Source organism: Aplidium turbinatum, chromosome 5 (assembly GCF_918807975.1).
Source record: "Aplidium turbinatum chromosome 5, kaAplTurb1.1, whole genome shotgun sequence".
NCBI lineage: Eukaryota > Metazoa > Chordata > Ascidiacea > Aplousobranchia > Polyclinidae > Aplidium > Aplidium turbinatum.
Window position 1 is genome coordinate 20,626,243 of NC_137476.1, and position 27,646 is coordinate 20,653,888.

Consider the following 27,646-nt stretch of genomic DNA (forward strand, 5'->3'; position numbering starts at 1 on the left):
CTAATTAGTTAAATAAGACTATGGTACGGAGGAGCTTGAACTGGGTTGACACTGAAGCGAGGTGTCAAAACCGAGGTATCATTCAATAATCAAAGCTGTGAAGACAAAGTACCGTAATGTCCGATTGCCATCGTATATCAAATTACCGTCTTCATTATAATAATTCTATGTACCGTATGCTGTTATCTAGTTTTGATGGCTGCCATGTCACCTGATTGTTTTTATCGTTCTGAATACTTTCAGTTCTTCTAACTTGTAACACTTCCGTACCATTGTCTGTAAACTTGTAATGTAACAGTAGCTTATTTAGTGAGATTTTGTGCATTTGCAGTTTGTGTATTATTTTGTTGTTTTGGATATGGACAGCTTTGTCTGAAGCAAATAAATATTAGGCCTTTTATTACTATAAATCACGGCGTGTACTACTGTAGGCTACATGTTATTTCTATAAATTAGAGAAATGGCATGCCATGTGATTAAATACAAGTGGTGCTATGTTCGCAAGTCGCAACTATACACAGACAACTTTGAATTTTCATTGTATTTTACACAAGCTGCAACAAAAACGGGCCACAACAAGAAATACGTTACAGATAGTTTTTAATCCTGAAAATTTAAGATAGCAAGCACACAGAATTTTTATCAAGACCCTTTTTACGAATCAAAAGGCGTTTGGTTTTCAAAATACGAAAGCGCACAAACAAGTTATGACTGATAGAGAACATTCTAGCAAATGACTACACTTTAAATTCGATGAATATAACTTCACGTTGCGAAAACTTCGGCATTTGACTTGGCGATCGAAATTGAACCAAAATCATGATTGAAGGGAGACCTGGGATGGTAGGTCTCGGGGCATGCTTCCTAAGCGAAGAAATAACTAAGGTTTGTATCGGTACGCCAAACGAGACACCATCATGGAATGGAGAGGCAATCATGCAAAACCGGAACACTGCGAATGACTTTCCAGACAGCAAATGAGTCACTTGTTGTGAAAAAAAAAACGACTGATTTGCTGCCTGGGTCAACGCTAACATCAGTCCAAACATTTATGTTCAGCGTGGTCTGGTTCTTTGTCCTGGTCATGTTATGAAATTGGTCCTTTGGTAGTCTCCGGTTTCAGGGATATCTATAACTACGGGATTGGAAACTCTGTGGAACTGAAAACCATTTTATACACCAGTAGGGTCACTTTTCTTTGTGCGCTGCTGTGATAAGTAATCACATAAATTGACCTCAAAGGGCAGCAAGTATTAGGCTAAACGAACAACCAAAAGTGTAACAATCAATTCACCTGCTGTAAATTGTAAGGTCTACGCTTGCCTGGTTTGTTTATTTGTTTGTATTCCATTAGTGCAGTCATGTTGTATTTTGTTTGCTGCTTAAAAAATTTCCAGAATGACTATTGGTTTTAGTTCAGATGACATCGTAAACGGATTAGTTTCGTACTAGATTGGTCTGTGAACAAGTTGATGATACAACAGCATATTTCACTGATTGCTGAACACTCCTCGTTTACTTCTGATCCGATTTGCAGCACGCAAAATGCTAAAGAACAACAGTAGGCGGTTTTTGGACTCGTTACATTCATTCATTTTTTGGATTCATCGTTTTTTTTCTAGCAGCGTAAATGTACTTTTATAATCAATTAAGTTTTAATGTGAGTGTACATTTTGTATTGTTATTGTAAAATCGAATTTTGTGTATCTTTTAGTCGGTATTTTGTTTTGTTAATCTCTCTGTAATCGTAGTAATGTGATGACCCTACTGATGTATAGCACTGGATAGAGTTTCCAATCCCGTAGTTATAGATATCCCTGTCCGGTTTAGTCTGCTTTTGTTGCGGCTTTTACTGTCTTGGAATACTAATTTGCTGCTTTGGGTTATTTGTTCCGCGTGGTCTGTATGTTATGCGATTGGTCCTTTGGTAGTCTCCGGTTTAGCCTGTTTTTGTTGCGGCTTTTACTGTCTTGGAATACTTTGTTGCGGCTTTTACTGTCTTGGAATACGAGGACAAAGAACCAGACCACGCGGAAAAAATAATCCAAAGCAGCAAATTAGTATTCCAAGACAGTAAAAGCCGCAACAAAAACAGACTAAACCGGAGACTACCAAAGGACCAATCGCATAACATGACCACGACAAAAGGACAAAGAACAATTTATGTTCAGTACAACTCGTTGAGAATAACACCAAGTTGTTCACGAGAAAAAATCTCACGGCAGCATCGCTGCGTGTGGATACCACTTGAGAGGTGAAGCAAGAATTCACTTCGGGAAAGCAGCACGGTGATACCAATTTAATATCTCGATCGCACAAAAGTGGGAGGACTTTAAAAATCTATGAGGCTATTCAGCGTCACAGCCACAAATCCGTTAACTATTTTTTCTTGCTGGAACAAAATAAGCAAAATTCAAATACGGAAACATTCAACCAGACGCTCTTTTAATATACTGCGTTTCATTCTGCTTTAAACTATGAACTCCACACTTCTTGTATTTCGCAGGATATGATGCAGTGTAACTATGATTTGGTTCAATCGTCCTCTTCAAACGATTTGCCTGCTCCATAGACCATGCTTGCAAAAGAAGACGCCACCATTGGCAAGACCAGCAACCTCACAACTGCACCAAACGTTGGTCAGTGCTGTTTAAACAAGAACTCTTGAAATAAGACATGGTGTCGTGCCAGTGAAAGTGTTCTAAACACTTGTGACGTTTTAGCAGCACCGTGATCATCCCGGACTCAAAATTAAACAATTCTGTGGCAGTCCACGCAATTGAAACTAATAGGCAGCAAGTACTCGATATCAATCGTAGCAACGATGAAGATGTACTTCACTGGACCAATAGACTACATCGAGTCTAATTAGCATTCGATCATAGTTTCAAAGTCACAGGGTACGTAGGTGCTGAGAAGTAATGCTTGAAACATTGTACACAGCTTCCAATCAACTGTCCGATGCAACACATCACCTCAGAGCAATCAAATCCGCCCGCAAATGTCTAACAAAAGGTCCGAATCAACAAAAATATCCTTGTACTTGGTGAAAAGTTGGGCAAAATGCTGCCGTGGAAAAAGAAAGTCATTCATCAACAGCGATCTGTACATCTGATGATGAACGTGACAGATGGTGATTATGACGATGCAGTTGCGTCATTCACCTGAAACAAAAACGCATTATGTGATCACATTAGGCTCTCTACATGTCAGGTAAGCGAGCAAAATGTAACTACTGTAATTTTTAAAAATATCAGTCATTGATCTCTTTATTAATGAGCGAAGTCACCTGCTTGTTGCCATGGCGTGGTTGTTTGTCGTACTTGTACTCGTAATCCACCCACTGCCTCCCACGAGAAGAGTAGTTTCCTCCTGATCTGTAGTTTCCTCCTCCCCTGTTGCCACCTCTCCAACCTCCTCCTTCGTTTTGATTCTATCGGTCAAAAAGACACCATCAGCGTACAAAACAAACACAAAATCGTGAACAGTGCCGCATGTTATCAACATACACTGTTGAATAAAGTTGACAATTAACTTACTTTCTTGAAGCTTTAGATTTACAATAATTCAATGCCAGAGTTTACCAGTGGCACAAATCATCACTAAAATATAACACATACTATGCTCAACGTTACATATTGGTGCAACGCAATCTACGCAGGATCTTACTCTACGAAGTTATCAGGAGGTCGACTTCGATTTTTAAACCTAGACAAGACATGCAGTTGCCAAGTGGAGTCATCTTAGCAAAAGTAAACTTACCCTGTTGTCTCCTCGCTCATAATTCTGGTTGTTTCGATTGTAGTAGTTCCTGCGCTGTCCATCATAATTGTCTCGTTGCTGGTACCCACCGCGGCCCCTGCCGCGATACTGACCCCGACCGCGTCCCCTGTATCCGCCCCCACGACCCCGGTAATTTCCCCGTCCACGCCATTGTGTTCCGAACGTCTCGTTGTTGCGTTTCCTCTCCTCTGTCCACGACATTCGTTCCCTGTGAAATCAAGTGGTTGCCATGGAATTCGCAATGCGGTCCCATCTCCAACGCGGTCTACGACTTTATGTCGCGGTCCGAAGGACGCCATCCCTTGGCCGCAAGGCACGAATGCCGCGAGATGTGATTATTTCGTAATAAAATTAATTGTTTCTTTTTTTTGAATACTGTAGTAGTGAAGAAATTTCGTTTGTCATGGTAGCAATTTTATTTTTCTGTCCAATAAAAATTGTTTTTTGTACGTAACAAAATAAAGATGACTTGGTTATTTTTCACTAAAACTAATTGTTTTCTTTTTGTTTTTGTCAATGCGGGAGTAATTTCATTTGCCACGAGAGCATAACCACCTTCAGTTAGTTAAAAAAAATGTCTAAAAAGACATTATTAAAAGTCACTACGGACAGTGGCCAGCATTTCGATTTTTAAAGAAATAAAAAAGAGTGAGAGGTTACTGTTATTTTTTATTCACTAGTTGATTTATGCATATCAGTTTGTATCCTCTGTGGATCCTTCTCTTGTATCATGGGCCAATCCCATAGATGTTTGCTGGGACACCCATTCATTTTCTTTCACTGTGAGAAAGCCATGGTTTCACCGCTAGCACTATTTACTACTTCTACTATGCAAATGTAACTACTACTGCACAAAAAAAACAATTGGTTTTAGTCAGAAATAACCAAGTCATCAGATCTTTATTTTGTTAAGTGCAAAAAGCAATTTTTATATTTTTGTTTGTACAAAAAATGAAAATTGAAATTGCTACCATGACTAACGAAATTTCTACACTGCTAAAGTATTCAAAAGAATTATTAATTTTTGAACGAAATAATCACATCTCGCGTCATTCGCGCCTAACGTCATTCGTTCATTGCAGAATTCGGGTCTATCGTCATTCGTGTTTACCATGTTTAGTTGCTTACGGATTGAATTATTATTAAATATGTGACTATAAAAAGCACGACAGGACAATGTTATGAGCTTAATTAAAGCATAAATTGAATTTCACTGTGAAAGTTTCTTATGAGTAGTAATCGAACCCATGTCATGGAGATGACTACTTTCTAGCCCTAATCCTTAAGCCAACCAGCTAACAGAGAATCCATCACTTCGATTTGCTTTGTATCATCTTCTTTTCACCCTTTTTCACGTCACGGAAAACGTAGCTTATGATTGGTTCGAGGTTTTAGTGGCAATGGCTGAATTTTTCCTTGTTAAAGTGGCTACTATGGGGAATGGCTTCTTCCTCCACTTGTGAATGTGGTGCTCACTGTTGAGAAACAGACCGCAGATCCCATCATCAACGATTGCACCATCTTCAAGCCACCTCATAGAGTGGAAGGTCTGCGTGTCTTGGATGATGAAACCAAAGACTGGCTGCTATCTAGTAGCCTTCCAGTTCAGTCCGGGAACATCGTGAATCTGGGGTGGTGAAAGAATAGACCCTAGTCTTCAGAGGCTCACGCGACGACGAACATTACGTGGAAACGTTTGAAACTACTTGATATTTAAAATTTGTTGGGCATTTTGCGATAAAGCCTTGCGCAGTTAAAGGAAATTGCTGATTCAACTGGGTGCTTTTGAGATTTAAGTATAAGACTAAAAGTATAAAAAGATTATGCAGCGCATGAAATGTAGAAATTTTACGAGATATATATTAATATACCTTGTAGGCTTTGAAACACCGTATCAAGTTGGTTAGCTACATTGAGGTATTGAGTTAAAGTGACTGCACTAGCTTCGCATGCCTATTGCCTATTTCACTAGGCTATTATGCTTTGAACAATCAGGGATAGTAGCAGTTATTATTCTATCATTCTATGTAAATTCAATCTTATTCCACTTATGTAAATTCCACTTATTTAAATATTTTTAGCCATATTACTGGCACACAGCATACAATTGACGAGTAAGCATTCGATAATAAAGTATTTGTGATTGGGATGAAGGCCAAAACATTGCCTGCTGCAAATCAGTCGCTTCCACTCACCCTCTCGGGTTGTTGGTTTCACAAGTGATGTTGTCGAAGAAGCTCTTCGTCTTGTCATAATACACTTGCTCTCCTTCATCGGAGTCCTCGACAATCTCATTGCTAGGTCCGGAATCGACACCACTGTCAACCTTTTCATCACTACTTTTCACCTTCACTTCTTCTTTTGGAGCTGAAAAGGAAAATTTTGTTAGTTTTGAAAACGGACAAAAACGAAAATTTTGAAGTTTACAAACCAGATAGCATTAAAATAAATCATTAACACTACAGTTTAATTACAAGAAACTGCCAAACGTTGACTTGCTGTTAGCCTGACAGTGTTTCCATAGAACGTGTAGAGGTTCGTGAAAACACAAAACCAAATCAGTTTTATAACCAGTCGCTATTATCAGTGAAGAGATAAGTTACGTCATGTTTGGGAACGAAGGTTTGTTTGGAACTGAAGCCAAGCAACTCACATGCAGATATTTTCAGCTTTGACATCAATTCTTTTGCAATATCTTCTTTGTTGAACTGAGCATTGGAACCTTCGAAGTCAAAGTCTCCGTCGAACCGAAGCGGATCGTTACGTGATGGAAAGCGGCGGTTACCACGCGGATAACGTTGACCTTGATTCAAATACAAAGAATTTTTCAATTCAATAATGTTCAGTGGTATGAACTATTATCCTGTCTCAGATTGCCCTGCACAATCTTGTCGAAGTCGTATGTCTAGTTTGTCTACAAAGGCCAGTCAAACTTTTCAGTTTTCACTAACGATTATTAGGAAATTCACAGTCAACTTGATGATATCGCGCTGGCAGGATGTGCAAAACATTCGCCAAGTTTGCGTCTACTGTACCTCGATAATTTTGAGACTGGCCGCTGTCGTTCGATCCCCCTCTGTAGTAATTGTTGCGCCGTTGTCCACGCTCGCGGCTGTCGAAATCATCAGAACGCTTCCGATTGTCATAGCCACCGCGATGCCGATAGCCTCCCCTGCCCCTCACATCACCATCGTTGCTTTCGTGCTTAGCGGACTGGTCATCGTAGTTGTTGCTATGACGACGACTGTTGTAATAGTTGTTGGTCTCGTAAGTTCGCCTGGAGAAGACACAACGAGATTACAGCAGACGCTGAATCGAAAAGATTGGCAGTTTGAGGAAAATGCATTGGTTTCTTGTTACTAGTTTTCTCAGACATTGCTGAAGCGTGCGACAAAAGTGCGTATCTGTACAGATGAGGGCATAATATATCATATATTAGGGTAAAGTGAGTTGATTAGGGGTATGTTAGTCGACAAGCAAAAGCTCCTTAACAACTACGGCATACTTAAAGGAATCTTACATTACGATTTTGCAGTGGCAACGTAAAGATGTAATAAAAACACATCATACATGCATGGTGAGCCAAATAAATCATAAAGCTGTCAATAATTTATGTTACTAAGTTTGTGTTATCGTTAGAGGTATGTTTTGCGAAGCTAAGACTTCAGAAATAAACAACAACCTACACACTCATGAGTCATAAAAAAAATAGAATCAGCGGTTACGTATTAAATTTACAAGCTAAAACAGGAATGTTGATTGCGGCATCCTTTTCAAACACTAACCAGTAACCACTCTATCGTTATAACATTTACTCTTCATACTTCAGACGGATTTTACAATTTATGTTATATAAGTTCAATTTGAATACATAGTAGATTGTTACCCAGCCAGATTTATCTTCACTGCGTTACAAAATAATCCGGAAACGTTTGAACTTTTTGCTACGACCAGATAGGGAATCCAACTACGTTTACAGAAAGCAGTGGCAATGTCGCTAAGCTGTCATCGCGCTAGCATCTTGTAGAGAAATGCAACTGTAGTCCTCAAAGATGGTTATGTTGCTGCACCCTTAGACGTTAGTTACTACAACTTCTTTATTGGCATTTCTAAATTTACTGTACACCCACTTCAACTTATGATTGGATGACCACTTGCGGTCTTTCTCTGCCATGCAATATTGTCTGTCGAAATACTGTAAAAAAATAGTTTAAGTTTACACAAAGCACTAATCAATTATACCATTACCTTTGCTGTGGTCTGTCCTGCTGCACGGCTGATGGGCTTCCTGCCTGCACTCCCTGTTCAGATGTGGGTGATGTACGTCCAAGTGACACCGGAGATGCAGTTTTATCACCTACAACGCCACAAGCAATAAACTCATTGTTAATCCCACTGCAACTATCGCAAGTAGGTTGTAGTAGGTATGTTCTATTCTATGCCATCTATGGATAGATTTTGTTGTTGCTTAGTGATGAGTTTTCTCTAATTCTGTAGTTGGGTGGTTCATGTGTTTAGCAAGGAATCTTGGAATGGAACACAAAAACTCAAATCAAGTCTTTATTAATGAAATTATTTTGCCCAATGTTATAATTTGTTATCTTTTGTCCAGATTTCTTGTGACAACATGTCAGTCTAAAATTGAAAAACCTTAAATCGTTTCTGTTTTTTTTTAGCTTTACTGGTTCTAAAAATATCTTCACTGTGTTGTGCGATAGGTTGTCATAATTGCTGTTAATATGTTAAAGAAATGAAAAAAGCGATGTGCTCATTTGCATATATATAATGGGAATTATGATTGTCTGTGAGCAAGTCTTTTTGGTGCAGACAGTTAGGCGGCGGTCAAGCAGGCGCGCACACTGTGGCTTCAGGATATGTAGGTGCGGAGCACTGTGGCGCCCATTCATTTAGGTGTTATTGCTAGTAAAGTCTGCAGATTGCATCAGTTTGGCATGTAGGGCAATGCTTTTCACACAAATATTATATTGAACAGACAAATATGCTGTTTTGATAATGCCCGATTGCTCGTGCATTTATTTGTTGTGAGTAATGGCTTCAGTGAGTGAAGCTGCTTTATTCGGCAATGCTTTTCACACAAATTGTTATATTGAATAGAAAAAGATATTGTTTTTTTAATGCATGTGACATTTGTTCGGCATTTATTCGTTGTTAGTCCAGGTTTGCTTCGGCGAAAGCTTTATAAATAAATTATTCAAGTTTCCGAACATGATTGAGTTCAGTTTTAGTTAAGTCAAATAATAACTACACTAAACATCAGTAAAAAATATACTATAGCCAATATTCAAGCGGGTGGTAGGCTTAAGTGAAGAGTAACTTAGTTTTCCGTCAAAACACCGACCAGGTTTTGCCAAAACTGAGCTCATACAATCTGCAGACTTTACTAGGAATAGCATCTAAATGAACGAGCACCACAGTGCTCCGCACCTAAATATCCAGACCTGGGGTTTTTTTTTCGGTCATTTATCGGTCATTGACCGATTTTTTAGCAAAATGTCCGAAAAATATATAGTCAATTCGGTCAAAATGTCCGAAAAATATATAGTCAATTCGGGTGTTGCACGGTTGAGTTTTGCTGATAAACGTTGAAGAAAGTTTTCTCAGATAAAACACCACAACGTTTCTCAGCGAAACTTAATGTTGTAGCTCATAGGCGCCTAACTATTTTTTTGGCCGTGGGGGCGAAAGCTTGTTTCATCAGCATCAACGTAAATTCAGCAAAATGTCACGCAGATGGATGACATAATTATGTCGTCACACTAGGATTACTTTTATTGCCACACTCGGAGTTATCGCTACGTTCGACCTACCGTTAATTATTATAAACAAAACTCGACCACTTCGGTTAAGCAAACACATGCCATGCGTCTGCGTAAACTAGCGGTTGATGGACTGCGACTCTTTAAGCTAAGCACAACATAAAGTTTAGCAACGAATTAGATTTATTACCATGAAACAAGAGACAAAAAGGTTTACTAAAAAGTAAAAGGTATACTGTAAATGGAATGACAATGTCTTGAAAATGGAATGCAGATACTAACTTGATTATACGCTTGAAAATGTACCTGTTGAAGGTAAAATCATTCACGTTTACATCAATTCAACAGCACGTCACCTTGAATAAATTTAGAAGTTGCTGACATCCGTAAACAGCCCTTGAAAAATAGTTACGGAGAGACGTTTGATTATAGCTCCCTTTTCACTACAATATCGCAACGTATGACTGACCTGTTTTCAACTTTATGACTGACCTGTTTTCGTGTTGCAGATGAAACAAAATATGCACATATTCCCGCCTTTGATCAGGTTTCTATGGGAACGGTCGTGTGTGCACCATACAGTTTGTGCGAGTCCGTTGTTGCGTTGATTATTCCGCATGTGCGCAATGCGGTTTGTACCAGCCCTTGTTACGTTGGTTGGTGGTTACGTCGTGCCGAGACTTTAAGTTCATTTTCACAGCGAGTGGTTCACTGCCGCGACAGTTCACTGCAGAGGTTTCGACTTTCGAAAGCGACATCGAGTCTGTTTGCAAGCGCATAAAGCTAAACGCACTCTCCGTCTACGTAGCAAATTATGTTGTTTTTGGGTGCATTCAACATCTGATGACATTGAATCGACACAAAATGATAGATTTTTGCTATGTCGCAGGCAGCAAAGTCAGTCATTTTTACATTGATTCAATGTCTGCAGACGTTAAATCAATGTAAACATGACAGATTTTGTCTGGTGTAGAGTTGTAGCATCCTACTCGTTCTAGTGATTATTTATCGCGAAGCTGTTGCAATTTGCATTCAAAAAATGTTGTCCTGCTGCCGATCGCTAGTTCATCTATTGTTTTATGTATCAATACAGCATAAAAAGTTGGCGCCTATGTTGTAGCTAGTCAGAAAGTGCAAATTTTGGTTTGTATCAGCTACTTGAAAGGAAATATTTTCCTCAGAAAAAATGACCGAAATAAATAAAAAATGACCGAATTTTCTCAAGTCATTTCGGACAAATGACCGAAAAGTGTCAGCGAAAAAAAAAAACCCAGAATTCCAGACGCCATGCCACAGTATGTGTGCCTATTTGACAGGTGCCTAAAAGATGTGGAGTTGTGGACACAAGTTTCTGAAAGTTTACTTTACAGTATTGGCACATTATCTGTGTCCTTTTGATAAAGCTTTCTCTACAGCCACCTCTCGTCGACCACCATGCATTAGGCCTACAACAACTTTACATTCTGTATTGCTCTTGAAGCATCTTGAGCAGCAGTTGTCAGCCTGAGGTTTTCAACTGGTTGTTACAGTAGAAGCATAGTTACCAAGGGCAAATCGATCTCCATGATTAAATTGAAATCAGCAGATAAAATAGACAACAAGATGAAAAGGGGTTGAGCGGAGAATCTCAAAATGAAAATTTAAATTAGAAATGCAAAGTAACTGCAGATAGAAGCAAAAGACGTTTTATCAGTAAAATCCGTTCTCATAACAAAACAAGCTGAATGCAATTACACTTTTGAAAAACAATATTAAGTTTTGGTCAATTTACAATGGCTTAAACATAACTAGTTTCACACAAACTGTTTGTACTTATGTCACGCTTTTGCAAATAGCCATGCCCTGTTGCGCCCACACAAAAATGGCCACTTTACCGTGTTTTACAATGAAGCCAAAATCAGAAAAACTGTTTGTGAGTGCCTTTCAAAATTTTAAAGTGTTTTGGTACAGTAACAAACAATATTTGAACTTTACACGCCACAAACAAAAAATCGACGTCAATACAAGGTAATTTTAATACAATACAGTGGGGGGTGGGGGTTGGACAGAAATTAAAAAAATTATTTACTAAGGGTCTTAGAATATGATATATATACTGTTGTACCCTAAAATCAGGGCTAAAGTTGAGTTTCAAAAAAGACTGATTAACTCTCCGCCTCCCCTACTTAAAGTGCTGGTGATTTGAGTTCAAACGTAATTGACGATTTCATTATAGGCTTCGTAATGTTATGCAAATTCAATATTTTAGGCACCAGTTAGGCCTATTTTTAGGAAGTTGACGTTGGTGAGTTATAGTGTGCGCAAAGGCCGCATAAAATTGGGAAAAGAGGTGCATGACCTGGTTTATTCCTTTCATGTTAATGAAATGTCTGTTCATACAAATGTCAATTAGAACAAATTTATATTCCATAAAGATGTATTGAATTCAGAGCTAAGGAGTCGAGAGAAAAATGTACCACTCTGACTTCTCGGTGTATAACTGGCTGACTCTAAGACACACCAAAATCTCTCCAAATCTACTGCCCTGATTAATTATATACATCAAAAAATGGGTCTGCTACTATTCGGTGAGTCCGATTCGGTGAGAGCCTTTTTCGGTGAGAGCCCTATTCGGTGATTTTTTTGAATTTTTTTTTGAAAATTATCGGGTACCGTAGCCTAATTAAAACTCTTAATTAAAACTCTTAACCCCAAACCCAAACCTCCAAACCCCAAAACCGCAACCCCCAAAAACCCTCAACCTCAAAAACCCCCAACCCCCTAACCCTATAACGGCAATGATAATTAGGCTACGGCGCGCAATAATTTAAAAAAAAAAACTTACCGAATAGGGCTCTCACCGAAAAAGGCTCTCACCGAATCGGACTCACCGAATCGGGCCATTCCGTCAAAAAATAATAGCTGAATACATACTTGTGGTGTGGTGGCTTCCTAGTGTTGATGCACCTGGCACCTTTCCATCCATTGGAAGGGACGATGTTGTTCCAGCTGCCACGTTAGGATTATAAGGCATGCGAGGAGGAAGGTAAGGAGGGTAGTTAGTTTGGGGCATATAAGGGTGATTTCCAGAAAAAGGAGGCAAATTCGGGGGAACAGAAGGTTGGGATGTGACAACAGACTGTAAAAGAAAACATTTACAATAAGACAAAAACTATAAGAATCTTGTTAATAAAACTACTGTAAGCTAAACCATGCTACATGGTGTACCTGAACAATAGCAGGATCTTGGGGCAAGTTTTGTGCCGGTGGTGGTGTCGGCTTTGGTGGCTCGCATACTGTCAAATCTTCTATGTCTGTTCCACGGAAAATAATGTACTCATATACTTCATCCCTCGGAGCAACAGGCCGATCACATGACCGATCTTCAGTTCCAAAGGAACGCACTAAAAAGGGTAAAGGTTTTATCAATAATGTTCTAGAATATCACATATCCTGCAGAAGCCACCATCCACTTCAATGCTCATTAATTACTTAACCTATAAAGCTAGATATACCCGCAAGATAACAAGGAATTCACATTTACCTTAGTGCAAAATAATCACAACATAAAAAATAGGCAGTGGCTATTTGACCGGCTCCGGTCTTTAAATCTGAAACACTATTTGACCGGTCATGACGTCACTATACGTCACTATTTTTTCTTTCAGAGCAAAAGATAAGAAGCGCCTATATAAGTTCTAAATTTGACAGATTTATTCAACACGTTCTGTGGCGCGTGCGCTACGTCTGCGGCTCCCACTCTAGAGGGATTGAGTTCGATACTACCCGGAAGCGCTCTTTTTCTTTTTTTTTCTTTTAACTAAATTTTGACTGGAAGTGCATTTTTGTAGTCAATTTTTAATTTGAGTTGCCTACAGCGCAATTTTTTATGTCTTTTCAAATGTGAGTAATAAAGTTAGAGTTTTTTTTAATTTTCTTGAATTTGAGAATTTCTCTGGGTAATTTTTCGTTCGTCATAAGAGGATGTTAATAATGGTAATGGTATGTGAATGTAATGCGTCGTTCGGCAAACAGTCACATCCTCTTATGACGAACGGAAAATTACCCAGAGAAATTTTCAAATTTCAGCAAATTAAAAAACCTCTAACTTTATTACTCACATTTGAAAAGACATAAAAAATTGCGCTGTAGGCAACTCAAATTAAAAATTGACTAAAAAATGCACTTCGGGTCAAAATTTAGTTAAAAGAAAAAAAAAGAAAAAGAACGCTTCCGCGTAGTATCAAACTCATTCCCTCTAGAGTGGGAGCAGGAGACGTATCGAACGCGCCAGAGAACATGTTGTATAAAACTGTCAAATTTAGAACTTATATAGGTGCTTCTCGTCTTTTGCTCTGAAAGAAAAAAAAAAAATAGTGACGTATAGTGACGTCATGACCGGTCAAATAGTGTTTCAGATTCAAAGACCGGAGCCGGTCAAATAGCCACTGCCTAAAAAATATAGTCAAATCTGACCGATCCATTTAGGCTACTTATTTTACATCGAATTGATATTACCAGTACCAAACATTATCATGAACTGTAAGCGTGAAAGCAAAAAAGAACACAATAATAATAAGATAACTTTTGCGTCATAAGTATCTAGTAAAAAACCTTGTCACGAAAATTTAACACGAGAAAAAAATATTTGCATAATACACAATAAAATAAAATTTATGTTAAGTAGTCTTATGGTAACATATCCTGTCCTTGCGACAGGCCGGCCACATTCAATTGGCTCTTGTCAAATCAGCTCTTGTCAAATCAGCAACAGAATGCCCTGATCTCTATAGGCTACTGCAGTCGTTCCAAAACTTTTATCGCTGACAGTACAAATTTTAAAGCTTACATAAATTAGAAACATATAAAAATCCCTTTGCAGACCAGTAACCACACTCCTGTAGACAAGGTTATTTTAGAAAAGGTGCTCAGATAAATCAAAAAATAAACTTACAGAAAAGTATTCTCAAATATTTAGTGTAGCCTACTCAAATATTTTAGTGTGCTGAAACAAGTTTATTGTAAAGTTGCTTGTATAAAACACTTTTGACATTGAAATTCAAAGTTCTGGTATGTACAGTGGATCTAGCAAAAAATGAATACTAGCATAGCTTTACCAAACATTACAAATGAAATAAAACTAATTCCTACATACAGAAAATGTCAAAAGAGAAAAATAATTTATCGAGCAAACTAAACAAATAAATCCAACTTGTTAGGAGACCGGAACAAAAGTTGCTGCAGACCTGTACCGTATCAGCAGATAAGAACCACTGAATTAGGGTGTATTAGTTCTATACAAATTTGATCAAAACCTTTAGTGAAAACTATAAACACATTGTCAGAACTTGCACAATTCCCTCTGAGGATGTACATTTTTATGGTGTGTGAAATGTTAGTGAAGCGATAACAACAACTTGTCTGTTTCTAAATTCGTTCTCCCTTTATGAAATAAAGGTTGCAACTGTTGCTACAAAAGAGCCGTAAATCTATTATAGGCCTACCTACTACAGTTTGCTTAGAACAATTATTGCATAAGAATAATATCTTGAAAATAAGAAAAATTAATCTAAATGACAATCAATGAAAGTTAGTTGTGGGGTTCCAGCAATCACTTACCTTTGGATAAAGCTACAGTGGCATTCTCTGTATCAATGGTATATAATATTCCTTCATATCGAATTTTAGCTTTCGAAATTAGACTAATTTTACTTCCAATATACGGACTCTCCGAAGACATTTCGGATGATGAGTCTGAAAAAACTGAATACCGGATTAATTGTGATTAAAAACAACCACTCTCAATTCCTAGTAGTTCACCAATTTACCTCAAACACAGCGTTGCCACCATTCGCTTTTTTAAATTGTTCACAAAAGCGCAAATTAGAAAAAAGTCTTCACTTCGGCATGTTTCTTTAGCGCTGCCAGTGGATATTGTTCCAAGAGAATGCATTAACATGACGCGTTGGGCGTAAAAGTCTGTCTTTCACAAGAAAGAAAAAAAGACAACGTAAAAAAAGGTTAAGAACAAAAATTGAATATTGTGAGGTAAGTTATAACCACCGCAAGAAAACTGTCAAAAGTTTGTAGTTTTTTTTAAACATACTTAGCAATTTAAAAATACAGGACTCATTGTATGATCAAACGTGATGTTTTTTTCTTCTTCATGTCAACACAGTACATTTGCTGTTTCTGTTGTTTATTTGTTTCAATAAACTCCGCTACCGTATTGTTTTAATATTTTTTTTTTGTGTGTCTAAAATGACAAAATTATTATTTTGTAGGGTCGAAATTGACTAGTAGGCCCAGACCATATGCACGTATTGTGGTCTCCTTGTCAGTTTGGAATCTTGTGTCACCTTTGCAGTGACTGTATGCTGTATCGTATATAAAACTTGCATAATTCGAACATGTGCTGTTCTTGACAAATAAATTATTAATTGATTGGTTGTTTTGTTTATTGCCCCTTTGCATTCATTGTTGTTTGACACATTGAAGCATCAACTTGCATGAAGGTTTTCAAAAAATATAGTTGGTTTTGAATCTATATCCTCGGACTATTGTTATGTAGTCTTGCCTGTCTTGGTAAAGACTAATCTTTCATTAAATTATATCGAGAGTAGACTACTAGTCTTAATTTTGAGCAAGTGTCGTTTTGTTCTTTGTAGTTAATCATCACTACGTAGACTTGTTCGCAAAAATGATTTAATTTTTAATTTTTTGTAAGTTGTATTTTAAAATAAAAAATTGCTTTTATTTCATTCATGTGGTTTAATTTCAAGAAAAAATTCCTATCTCAAAACATAAACATGGTTTGGCTTACAAAAAAAAAAACGAAACGACAACCTTTCCTGGGCTATTGACTTCCCCCTCTTTGTGCGCAATTCGAACCTGTTTTTTTATTTGGTGCGCATGCGCATATTATTCAACAACGATAAGCGATGGCGAAGCGTAGCATTTCACAAAATTGTGTCAGTCGAGCAGAGGTAGTGGTTGGTGGCAGTGCTTGTGCTGTTGATTGAAAGGAACATTCAAAAACATTTTAAAAGCAGTTATGAAGATTACATCTGTAATGTTTGAACTTTACATTTACCGAAAATTGAGCTATTTAAAATGGTGCCGTAGCTGCAAAATCCATTCCAGGTTAAGGATAGCCATGAACAATCTTAAGTTTAGATTTTAAGATTTACAGCAGTTTATTTCAATTCAATTTATCATCCAATGACTTCATTTATCATCCAATCCAGTGAACATATGGTTGTGTTTTTAGCTCCAGTTTTCAAGATTGAGTTGACATTTGCAGTTGAGGATTATTTCATAAACTGATTTACCATATAATGAGTGAATTGCATATTGACTGACCAGGCCATACTTTCAGGTGACAAAAACGGGCAGTGTGACTTAGATGCAACCCAGTTCGTACTCTCAGTTCGTACCTTAAAAAGATCGAGAAAAAAAATAAAAAAGCCAAAGTCGCTGATCGCAGTTTCCGCAAGCATTTTTCCGCAGTTTCCGCTAACCATAGAGTAATCTATGCTCTAACCCTAACCTTCGCTGAAAGCAGTTTCCGCAAACATTTTTCCGCAGTTTCTGCTAACCCTTACCCTAATTCTAACCATAGAGTAATCTATGCTCTAACCCTAACCCTCGCTGATCGCAGTTTCCGCTAACCTTTACCCTAACCATGGAGTAATCTATGCTCTTACCCTAACCCTCGCTGATCGCAGTTTCCGTTAAACGCAGTTTCCGCTTACCCATGGATCACGGAATTAGAAATTAATAAAAATTAAACATAAGAATTAAAAATCTAATTAAAAGAATTAAAAATCTAATTCAGTGATCCATGGCTTACCCTAACTCTAACCAAAATAATAATAATGTATTCTGGTCCAGTACACATGGTACTACAGAGAAAAACATTAACATACTCGCAGATAACAATTGATAAGAAAACATAAATAAATAAAAATAAGAAAATTTTGAAGAGAAAACAAAAGTCACAAGGAACAAAAAAGATAAGACACAATCATAGATAGTTTTCGACACGTCGCTTAAATGTTGCAATAGACATACTATTGACTACAGCATATGGTAAATTATTCCAAGTATCGACTACTCTATTGGCAAAGGAAAATTTACGGCAGTTCAGTTGAGCAAACTGTTTGTGCAATTTAAAATTATGGCCTCTGGTTGAATTAGAGTTAAAAAGAAAATATTTGGAACATGGTGATACCGAAACATTGTGTACTAATTTAAAAACTTCTGTCAAATCAAAAATTAATCTCCGTTTTTCCAACGAGAGAAGGTCTAGTTCAAACAGTCTTTGTTCATAGGTTAGGTTTTTCAGTCCATGAATGCATTTTGTTGCTCGTTGTTGCACCCTCTCTAGCAAATCAATGTCCCGAACAGAATGGGGATTCCAAGCCGCCACTGCAAATTCCAAGTGGGGCCTGATCAACTGTTTATATAATCTTAAAAAGATATGCTTGTCCCTGCTGACCAGTGTTCGTTTTAAAACACCCAGGACCATCTCCGCCTTTAATCTATGCTAGAGTAATCTATGCTCTAACCCTAACCCTTGCTGATCGCGATTTCCGCAAACATTTTTCTGCAGTTTCCGCTTACCCTAACTCTAACCATAGAGTAATCTATGCTAATCAAATTGTTTAGGCTAACTCCGATCAGCGACTTCGGCGTTGTGTTATTAAACTGCGAGCAGTGACTTCGGCTTTTTTTAATTTTTTCTCTCGATCTTTTCAGAGTACGAACTGACTGTACGAATGGTTCAAGGTACGAACTAGGTTGCATTCGTGTGACTTGAAGAATGGTAAATGTGTGGAACCCAGGTCCATTCATTCTGTATATATCTTTGCAACTTGTAAGACAATCGAGTGCAGTAAGAGTTCAACCAACAGTACTTTGTTACAATCATTAGGTTAGTCATTAGCCTACTGCGATAGCCTACTATTATAGGCTACTGTGTAAGTGTGTAACTTTGCACTGAACCATGCATAGCCTACTGATTTAAAGAGATAAATGTATTATTTGATTTCAAACTTGTATAAGTTTTCCACTTAGGATACCGGTAAATTAAAAACATTCAATAAGTTTTATTGATCTGCTTATCCAGATTGACCAAATGTTGTAATCATTGTGTATCTGCTGTATCACAGTCAGTGGCGTAGCCAAGGGAAGGGGGGGTTGGGGGTTACAACCCCCTTTGGCACGCGTGTGACGTCACGATATTGAGAATGATGCTTTCAGTCTAAAAAAAAATTGCCTAATTTTAAACAAAATTGCATTAAAAGAGCGAGTTTTGCCAATACCAAACATTCAAACATCTCAGTCAGGAATTAGCAACAAGAAAACACAGAGACTTGGCTTTATTTCCGAAAAATGCCAAAGAAAACATGATCTTATCCTTATGCTATGCTACCAGACAGCACCATTTCACAAAAATATTCGTACCCACATTTTTGTTAAAAATGCTCTCAGAATGCACCAAATTCAAAGTAATTTTACAAAATTTTCTGGGGGAGGCCCCCCAAACCCCCCGCCGCTGGGTGGTCAAGACCCCCCCCTTTCAAAATTCCTGGCTACGCTACTGATCACAGTTTACTGGCAATATTGCATTAGGGTGGCTCTTATTTGGCAAAAAATGAAAAAAATTTGAATTTTGTGTGGGACACCCTTTGAAAAGGTGAGGTTGTCAGAAAAAATAACTCCTGCAAAAAAATTTTTGACTTTGAAATTGATTTAGAGGTGGCCCTCCCCCCCTAAAGTTTTGCGCCCTCCTCCCAAATACCAAATCTGCATATCTCAAAAACTGTTTGAGCTAAAGATACGGTTTTTGTGTCAAAAGATGCAGAAAGCATGATTTCCTATCTGCTTTCTGAACAGTGATTGCGTCTATCTTGATTAGAAAAGCAGTTATTTAGAAAAAACCTGTTTTCGGTATTCTAGCACAAAACAGTGCTAAACAAGTATTGTGGCCCAAGCTATTCAATAAACAAAGTTCATAAACTAACCTGTAAAACTGGTAAAGTAATAAACGAAATAAGTATTCCTAAACTTTTATGCATTCATGAATAGCTAAAATGCCCGTTTTTTGTCATATTCCTTGAAGAAACTCCTGAGTGTGGAATCTGCTTTCAAGCTTCAGGTGCTATGCATTGCACTTGTTGGAAGGCGAAGGCGATTTATGCAAAAGCTTGGTCTGCATTTATGGTATCTGTCTGAAGAAATGGTTGAACTAGCCTTGTTTGACTCTCGATTGTCTGTGGAAAGTAACAAGGTAATGGTGGCAACCATGTTAAATGAAACAGCAGAACGTCCACCAAGGAGACGAAGCATCAAAGTAGATGCGTTTCTTAGCAATAAGGGTCTAGAACAGTATTGCACCTCTAATTCAAAATGGCTTCAGCTGTTGGGTGAAGATGAAGCAATAATTAGACTTTCAAAGGATCCTGCTCATTGGACTGAAGATGGTGCATTTATTCAAGCTTTACACATGGCGAAGGGACTTTCAGTAGTCAATGACAGAGCAGAGAGAGGAGTTGCTCTCAGTCTAATCCCGGATTTTAACAAACTCTCAACTGAAGATGAGTACCAACTTCAGTTTCTTTTGCAAGTTGTTACTGAACACAGGAAACTGTTGAATCCAAATTCCAACAAGAACAATATTGTCGATTCTTCTTTGTTTAAACCTTCTTTGTTACTCCAGGGGTCAAGGGGCTCTATCTTTTACCACCCTTGGGCAGTGCCGATGTGGTTTAGATGCTTGAGCAGGTGTCGAGTAGCAATTGCATTGATTCGTCATCCAGTTCAAGCAGACCACGCACACCATTTGGCGCAGTTACAGATGGTGTGGTCTGTGGTTTGTTCCTCTATGCCACACTCACAGATTGCGGATGGAGCCATCCCCAATTTGTGCATGTTTGAGCGGAATAGTCTGACTCCAGTAGCCCAGCACGCAGGCGGTTGTGCCACACCCAGGCCTTCCTTGGCAAATTATGCATTCTGGTTGGATGGGGGCTGGTGTCGGAGATAAAACTTTAGAGCCTTGAGGAGTTCTTCTTCCTCTCTGAGCTCTATTTGTTGTCCTCCCAGGTAGCCGCGCTGATGGATTGGTTTTCAGCGGTTTTCATCAGGAGTTGTGCGTCACATACAAATGGGTGTCTCGATTTCAGTTGGCGAGGATGCTCGATTGCTCGCTCACAGACTTGTAGAGACTTGAGTGGAGCAAGTGGTTGGGGTTCGTAATGCCGAGAAAGAGACAGGATGGCTTCTTCGCGACAAAACTCAGCTGGTTGGTTGCCTGCAAGGACAGGGAAATTGTCCGATTGTGTACAATGTGTAGGTCGCAGACATCCTGTCACGATACGCAAGGCAATATGTAAAATATTGTCGATAATATCGCTTCTTGCAGTACTGACCAGAATTACATTTTGAAATGAATATCGTTACCAGTGTTCCCTCTAAGGTGCAAAAATTAAGAAAAAAAAACGAAATTTTGTAGACGGTTTCGTGGTCACAAAAAAGGTTGTAAAATCAAGATTTGGTCAAATGCGTTTTTTCTAAATAACTGCTTTTCTACTCAAGATAGATGCATTCAATGTTCAGAAAGCAGATAGAAAACCATGTTTTCTGCATCTTTTAACACAAAAACCGTATCTCTAGCTCAAGTGGTTTTCGAGATACGCAGATTTGGTATTTCGAGAGAGGGCACAGAACTTTAGGGGGGGAGGGCCACCTCTAAATCAACTTCAAATTTAAAAAAAATTTGCAAGAGTTATTTTTTCTGACAACCTCACCATTTGAAAGGGTGTCCCATGCAAAATTCAAAAACTCAATTTTAAGAGCCACCCTAATATTGCATTGTATAGGCGGGATGCAACCTAGTTCGTACCCTGAAAAGATCAAGAGAACAAATTTAAAAAAGCCAAAGTCATGATTGCAGTTTTCGCAAACAAACAAAAATCTCAGGATCATTACCGGAAATTTTAAAATGTTTGCGGAAACTCCGATCTCAACCCTAACCCTTTTAAAATGTTTGCGAAAACTGCAATTCAGCTCAGCTTTTTTTAATTTTTTTCTCTTGATCTTACCCTAACCCTTTTAAAATGTTTGCTGAAACTGCGATCAGCGACTTTGGCAAACTCTTAGGATCATTATTGAAAATTTTAAAATGTTTGCAGAAAAGCGGAAACTGCAATCAGCGACTTCGGCTTTGTTCTATTTTTTTCTATCGATCTTTTCAGTTTGTTTGTTTGCCGAAACTCCGAACAGCGACTTCGGCTTTTTTGAATTTTTTCTCTCGATCTTTTCAGGGTACAAACTAGGTTGCACCCGTATAGGCGATACCGGTAGTCGTATAAAAATGCAGATTTTGTTTTAAACCATCCTTGCTTAAATATATACATCTATTGTGGTATTATAGTATATTTAAGGAAGTGGTTGTATTTCTAATATATTAATGCCACTTTTGTTTCTTTAAATTGCTCTGATTGCACTTAAGCATAGACATGAGCTCAATTGTAAATTAAATTATACTTATAGTCAACCCCAATGGGTGCAACCTAGTTCGTATCTTGAACAATCCGTACTCTCAGTTCGTACCCTGAAAAGATCGAGAGAAATAGTACAAAGCCGAAGTCGCTGATTGCAACAAAGCCGAAGTCGCTAATCAGAGTTTCCGCAAACATTTTAAACTTAGGGTTAGGTGGAAACTTTAATCCGTATGCTATTTTAGCTTTTTTAATTTTTTTTTCTCAATTTTTTCTGGGTACAAACCTAGGTTTTTTTTTTTGCTGAGGCTTTTCGGTCATTTGTCCGAAATGACTTGAAAAATTTTGGTCATTTTTAGTCATTTTTGGTCATATAATATATAGTCAATTGACTATATATTTTTTCAGACATTTTGACCGAATTGACTATATATTTTTCGGACATTTTGCTAAAAAATCGGTCAATGACCAATAAATGAGCGGGAAAAAAACCCAGGTACGAACTGAGAGTACGGATTAGGTTGCATCCAACCCATGGCGACCTATACTACTGGCCTTCCCAACGTAGCAACAGCCAAATAATGTGGGGGCCTATTAAGTTTTGGCAACTAACAGATATTAGGCGTAAAAAAGGCGTCTTTGCATGAATTATTACTAGGGCCATTTAAAGCCATTAAAGTCATATTTTTTTCTATGCATCAGTAAGTCGTGAAATCAAATTTAACGCAAAAACCGCATCCCTATGAGGTATATTAAAAAAGTTATGAAGTCATATTTTCCTGGTTAGGTCATATATCAGCTTTTTAAGTTATATATATAGTCATATTTTTGAGTTATAAAGTCATACCGTTGTATACTTTAAATAAAAAATACCAATTTAAGCGGTGAAGCAATTAAGCACTAAAAAAGTAAGGCAATTTCTGATTGAACGAAGGCAAACTGTAGGATTAGCTTACATAACACTTAGTCACAGACCTATATTTTATGAGGTCACACATTGAGGTCAACTTAATGCTCAAAATGGAAAGTTGTACGTACACCATCAAAGAGGCCTATGCTGATCTAAATGCCCTTGATTTCGGAAAAGATCCGCTTGAGCTCAAAAATTACATTAAGAAGCGATTGGACAAAAACGATGTGAAACAAATTATGGAGCTACAAAGACAAGACATTTCACCAGCGCTTCATGCAAAGCTGCAGAAGTGTCAACCCACATCAGCGTCTGTGGAGCGCTCATTTTCCTTACTAAAGTCATTTTACGTCCAAATCGTAACTTCAAAGACTCTAACATTCCACACTACATGAAACTGTACTACAACAGTGGTTTAAAATAAAAATGGATGTGTATTACTGTTATGTTGCGTATGTTTTACTCTTTAGTTCCGTGAGTGACGTTGTTCGTATGTAAAAATAAACGATTTTCACATAAAGTCATATTTTCCAAAAAATAAAGTCATATTATTTATTTTTTAAGGTCATATAAAAATGGCCCTAATTATTACTAACAAACAAATATAATACCTACTTTTGGATTAAAAAACGAATTTTTTAACATAGCTGAGTGTTTTGAAAGTTGGGTCACTCTTGATTTCGTGTACCTTGTTTCTGTTGATATCTTGATTCTCATGGTATTCTTAACATGTAGCTATTGTCCTGCTTTCTTGCCACTTATTTAATAATATTACATCTTAATTACGTTTTGGTAATGTATAATATATTTACAATTTTTCGGCTAAAAAACATTACTTGACCAATGAAAATTGCTGATTATATGTTGTAACACTTATCTCAATTGGTAAATTGAATTTTCGTATAGGCCCCCACATTATTTAGCTGTTGCCACGTTGGGAAGGCCAGTAGTATAGATCGCCATGATCCAACCCCAATTAAGCGGGTGGACCCATTAAGTGGAGAGAACAAATTTCACTACTTATATATACGTTATAAATACGTTTTCATTTGCTATCATTCCTCTGTCTAATGCAGCTTAAACTTGCGTCCTGCATTGCTTAATTCGACAAAATAAAGTAAACTGACACGATCAACAATTAAAACAAAATGATATGTATAAAAAAAAACACAGTAGAAAAAATACATCCCGGTTTGACCATCTTTTGGTGTTATCGCGTCTTGTGTTGGTTTGGTTTTATTTCACTTCAAACCAGATCATACAAAATAATTGTCATTTCTAGCTAAGAATTTTTGTGCAAACTTTCAAATTTTAGGTTACGTTTGGGCTTGTTTCAACTTTTAACTGGGATGGGCTACTTTTTATTTGCATTTGGATTAAAAAAAATATAAAATATCTGGTTACCTTGCCACGAATTGCTTTGTGAGAATAAAACATGATGCCCAAATCAATTCTGGATATGTAATCTAGAAAAACAACTGTAAAACCTATTTTTTGTGGGAGGGTCTATTTTAGGGATGGTAGGATAGCTAGAGTAACCCTCCAGCTGTTCATATCGCAAGAAAAATCAATGAAGTGAGCCGTCCTGGTATTTCACTCTCCCTAGTCCATTTAAGCGGGGAATGCTGTACAGAAAAATTGATTTGGATACGGTACCAGCGAAAAACGGTCTGATAAATTGGCTGTGCCGATTAAGTGGAGTTGACTTTACAGGGTGCAACCTAGTTCGTACCTTGAACCATTTGTACAGTAGGGTGGAGTGAAAAAATTTTTTTCTCTCAAATCAAAAAAGAGGGGTTCTAAAAACTTGTCATTTGACCCAAAATCACCATTAAAATTGATTTTAGGGTGTGGCACTTTTAATTGGCCGTGCCACCCAACCCTAGGGGTCGCGACGAGGTTAAATTTCATGAAATCTGCATAACTTTACAACCGTACATGCTAGAAACTTGAAATTGGTCTTAAAAGATTCAGAAGCTACATGTTTCTATCTGCTCTAAAAGCAATTTTAACCATAAATGCAACAGAAAATGATTTAAATGAAAAAAACTGATATTTTATCATTTCGCTCTCAACCATAATAAGTACCGTAAAACCTCCTAACATTAGCCCTGGACCATACTTTAGCCCAAACGCAAATATGAACTTTTCAACAAAATAAATAAACAAAAATTAAAAGTTATGTAAAATTGCTCTGCATTTTTTGAAACTGCATTTTATATACTTGCAAGAAATAGACATTATTTGGATTATTGCTTAAACCTAGCTTCTGATATGGGTTCATGAAGACATCTAGCCAGTAGCCAATCGACATGAAATTATTCACTTTCAAAATGGGTATGGTTTCTTGACACACAGTTGACTTGCGGTTACTAAAGTTGGAGCAAAGTATCATGTATTCATTGCCAAAACTAATTGCAACACCCATCTAACTCTTATTATTACAGACACAGCTTACTGGGCATTTTCAATCAAGCACCTAACTTTAGCCCACTTTTTTCCTAACTTTAGCCCAGTGGAGTTTGAACAATTTGAGTGGAGTTTGAATCATCCAGAGTGTTTAAACAATTAAAAAGTAAACTGCTATTTTGTGTTTGCGATTGATCGAACTAATTTATTGATCTTTGCCATTTCGTTGTTTGTCTCTTTCTGCTTCAAAATATTGCAAGTATATTTTTGATAATATTTACCGTACCTGTCTCTAACTAGTACACACACCATATAAAGTCAACAATATATATAGTACCTTTTTAATTGATGCTTAATTGGCTAATCAAGTAATTTTCACAGATAGATTATCATTGCAGTGTTTCGTTTACATAAGCACAATAGTAACGGAATCAAGAAAAATGTTGAATAGGCTGCTGTATGATATTTGTCTATCTTCACTTTTAACTTCGATTTCTGCAAACTTATTTTTAGTACAAAATGCCAGGCCTATTAAAGATCATTGTTATTTCCACTAACCAATTTCCATCGTGAAGTTCTGCAGTTTCAGCTTCAGATGCAGTACAACATGATTTTGCCAGGTGCTTTTTTCAAAAACTAAATAGAATCACTGCTTGCTGCTGCCTCTGTGGGTGCTTATTATCAACTTTTTAGGGCTAATCTTTGAAAGTACCTACATTCATTGACCCTGTGTTTTGTTTTGGCTTTCAGATGTAGGAAAATAAATTATTGGGCCAAAGTTAGGTTTTTAGGTCCTAAGATTAGCCCATGCATATTTTTGTAAAAAAAGTGCAGAAGAAGCTTTGTGACAAAAATGTGAACTGGTGCATTTTGAAGCTGGAGAGATAGTAGATGTTTTGATAAAACAATATTGGTAAATTTGTCAACAATGTAAAAGTTATGCAAAATTGAACATGAAAAGTGGGCTAAAGTTAGGAGGTTTTACGGTATGTACTGTGTGCATTGTGGAATCGTCCATTTTAGAATCTATTACATAGAGGAACAACATAATAGACTATATTTCAAAATCCATTCACAATCACAATCAATCCTGGAAAAGCACTATGTCATTGTTGGAGTACCAGGCGAGTATTATTTGACCCATGTCACACCTGAGGATGGGAAAGGAAGAACAACTGCAAATACCGTCAATGATGCCATAAAGTACACTGAACTGGGCGACAAACTTGTAATTGTAGGAACTGATGGCACGGCAGCAATGACCGGATCATACAATGGCTTAACCAGAGCATTGGAAGAGAAGGTAGAACATCCATTGCAGTGGGTGATACTGATATGCCTTCTACACTGCAATGAACTGCCATTGTGACATGTGTTTGTAGCTATAGATGGGACAACACATAATACTTTCCAAAAAAATATTGGATCAAAACTAAGTGGTTGTGTTTCGGATTGGCCAATTCAAAAATTCAAACCTGGCAATCCTGAGAAGAACGGAAAGGTCAATGGTGAGAGCAATGTGTGAGGTGAAAACGAGAAGGGAAAAAAGGACTGAAGAATTGTTGGATATGCTGGAGATGAGAAAGACCATAGACCAACTGGCCAGGGCAAATGGAGTAAGATGGTATGGACATGTGATAAGGAGGGAGGAAGGAAGTTTTCTTAGAAAGGCACTAGATCTAAAGGTGGATGGGAAGAGGAAACGCGGTCGTCCAAGAAGAACGTGGAAACAACAAGTGAAGGATGAATTTAAAAAAGTCGGACTGAAGGAGGACGATGCAAGGGACAGGGTGATATGAAGAAAAAGGATTAAAACAATTGCTGCGCGGAAACAATCGGCCACCCCCACTAGTGGGGAACAAACCAACGTTGGATTATGATGAAACCAATTTCAAACCAGAATTTTCCATTACTGCCCAATAAGGTTGTCGCTAACCTCAGCATAGACCAGCATTATGCTTACAGGATTTGTTGGAAAACTCTCCTTGGTCATGTGGATGATGATTTAGCAATGTTGGAGATAGGGCCAATTTTCCACTCGAGGTGGCTCACACTTGCATGCAGAATCCTGCGGTATTATACTTCAATATCAAAGCCGTCCGCAAACCGGCATACTTTGGCTGAATTTTGCTTAAAGGTATATATATACTTCCACATGATTTCAAATCGAGCACAAAGATAAAATATCTGATGGGCCAAAGACTCTGTTCGATCTTGTCCAGAGTTGAATCGTCCAGTTCCCGTCCAAAAAAGTGAGGGGAATTTTGTTAAAGGTTGTGCAA

General features: G+C 37.7%; 1 protein-coding gene across 1 annotated transcript; it reads right to left on the reverse strand.

Moving 5' to 3' along the window:
* Positions 1–523: 523 nt before the first annotated feature.
* LOC145769946 (protein LSM14 homolog B-like) lies at positions 524–15,394 on the reverse strand. Its single transcript, XM_082581501.1, has 10 exons — positions 15,159–15,394; positions 12,768–12,943; positions 12,474–12,678; positions 8,032–8,140; positions 6,819–7,060; positions 6,437–6,586; positions 5,979–6,150; positions 3,763–3,991; positions 3,290–3,433; positions 524–3,164 (listed from the first exon to the last, which is right to left on the reverse strand). Exons 1-10 carry the CDS (start codon positions 15,277–15,279, stop codon positions 3,138–3,140), a joined length of 1,575 nt encoding a protein of 524 aa, XP_082437627.1. The 5' UTR covers positions 15,280–15,394; the 3' UTR covers positions 524–3,137.
* Positions 15,395–27,646: the final 12,252 nt, after the last annotated feature.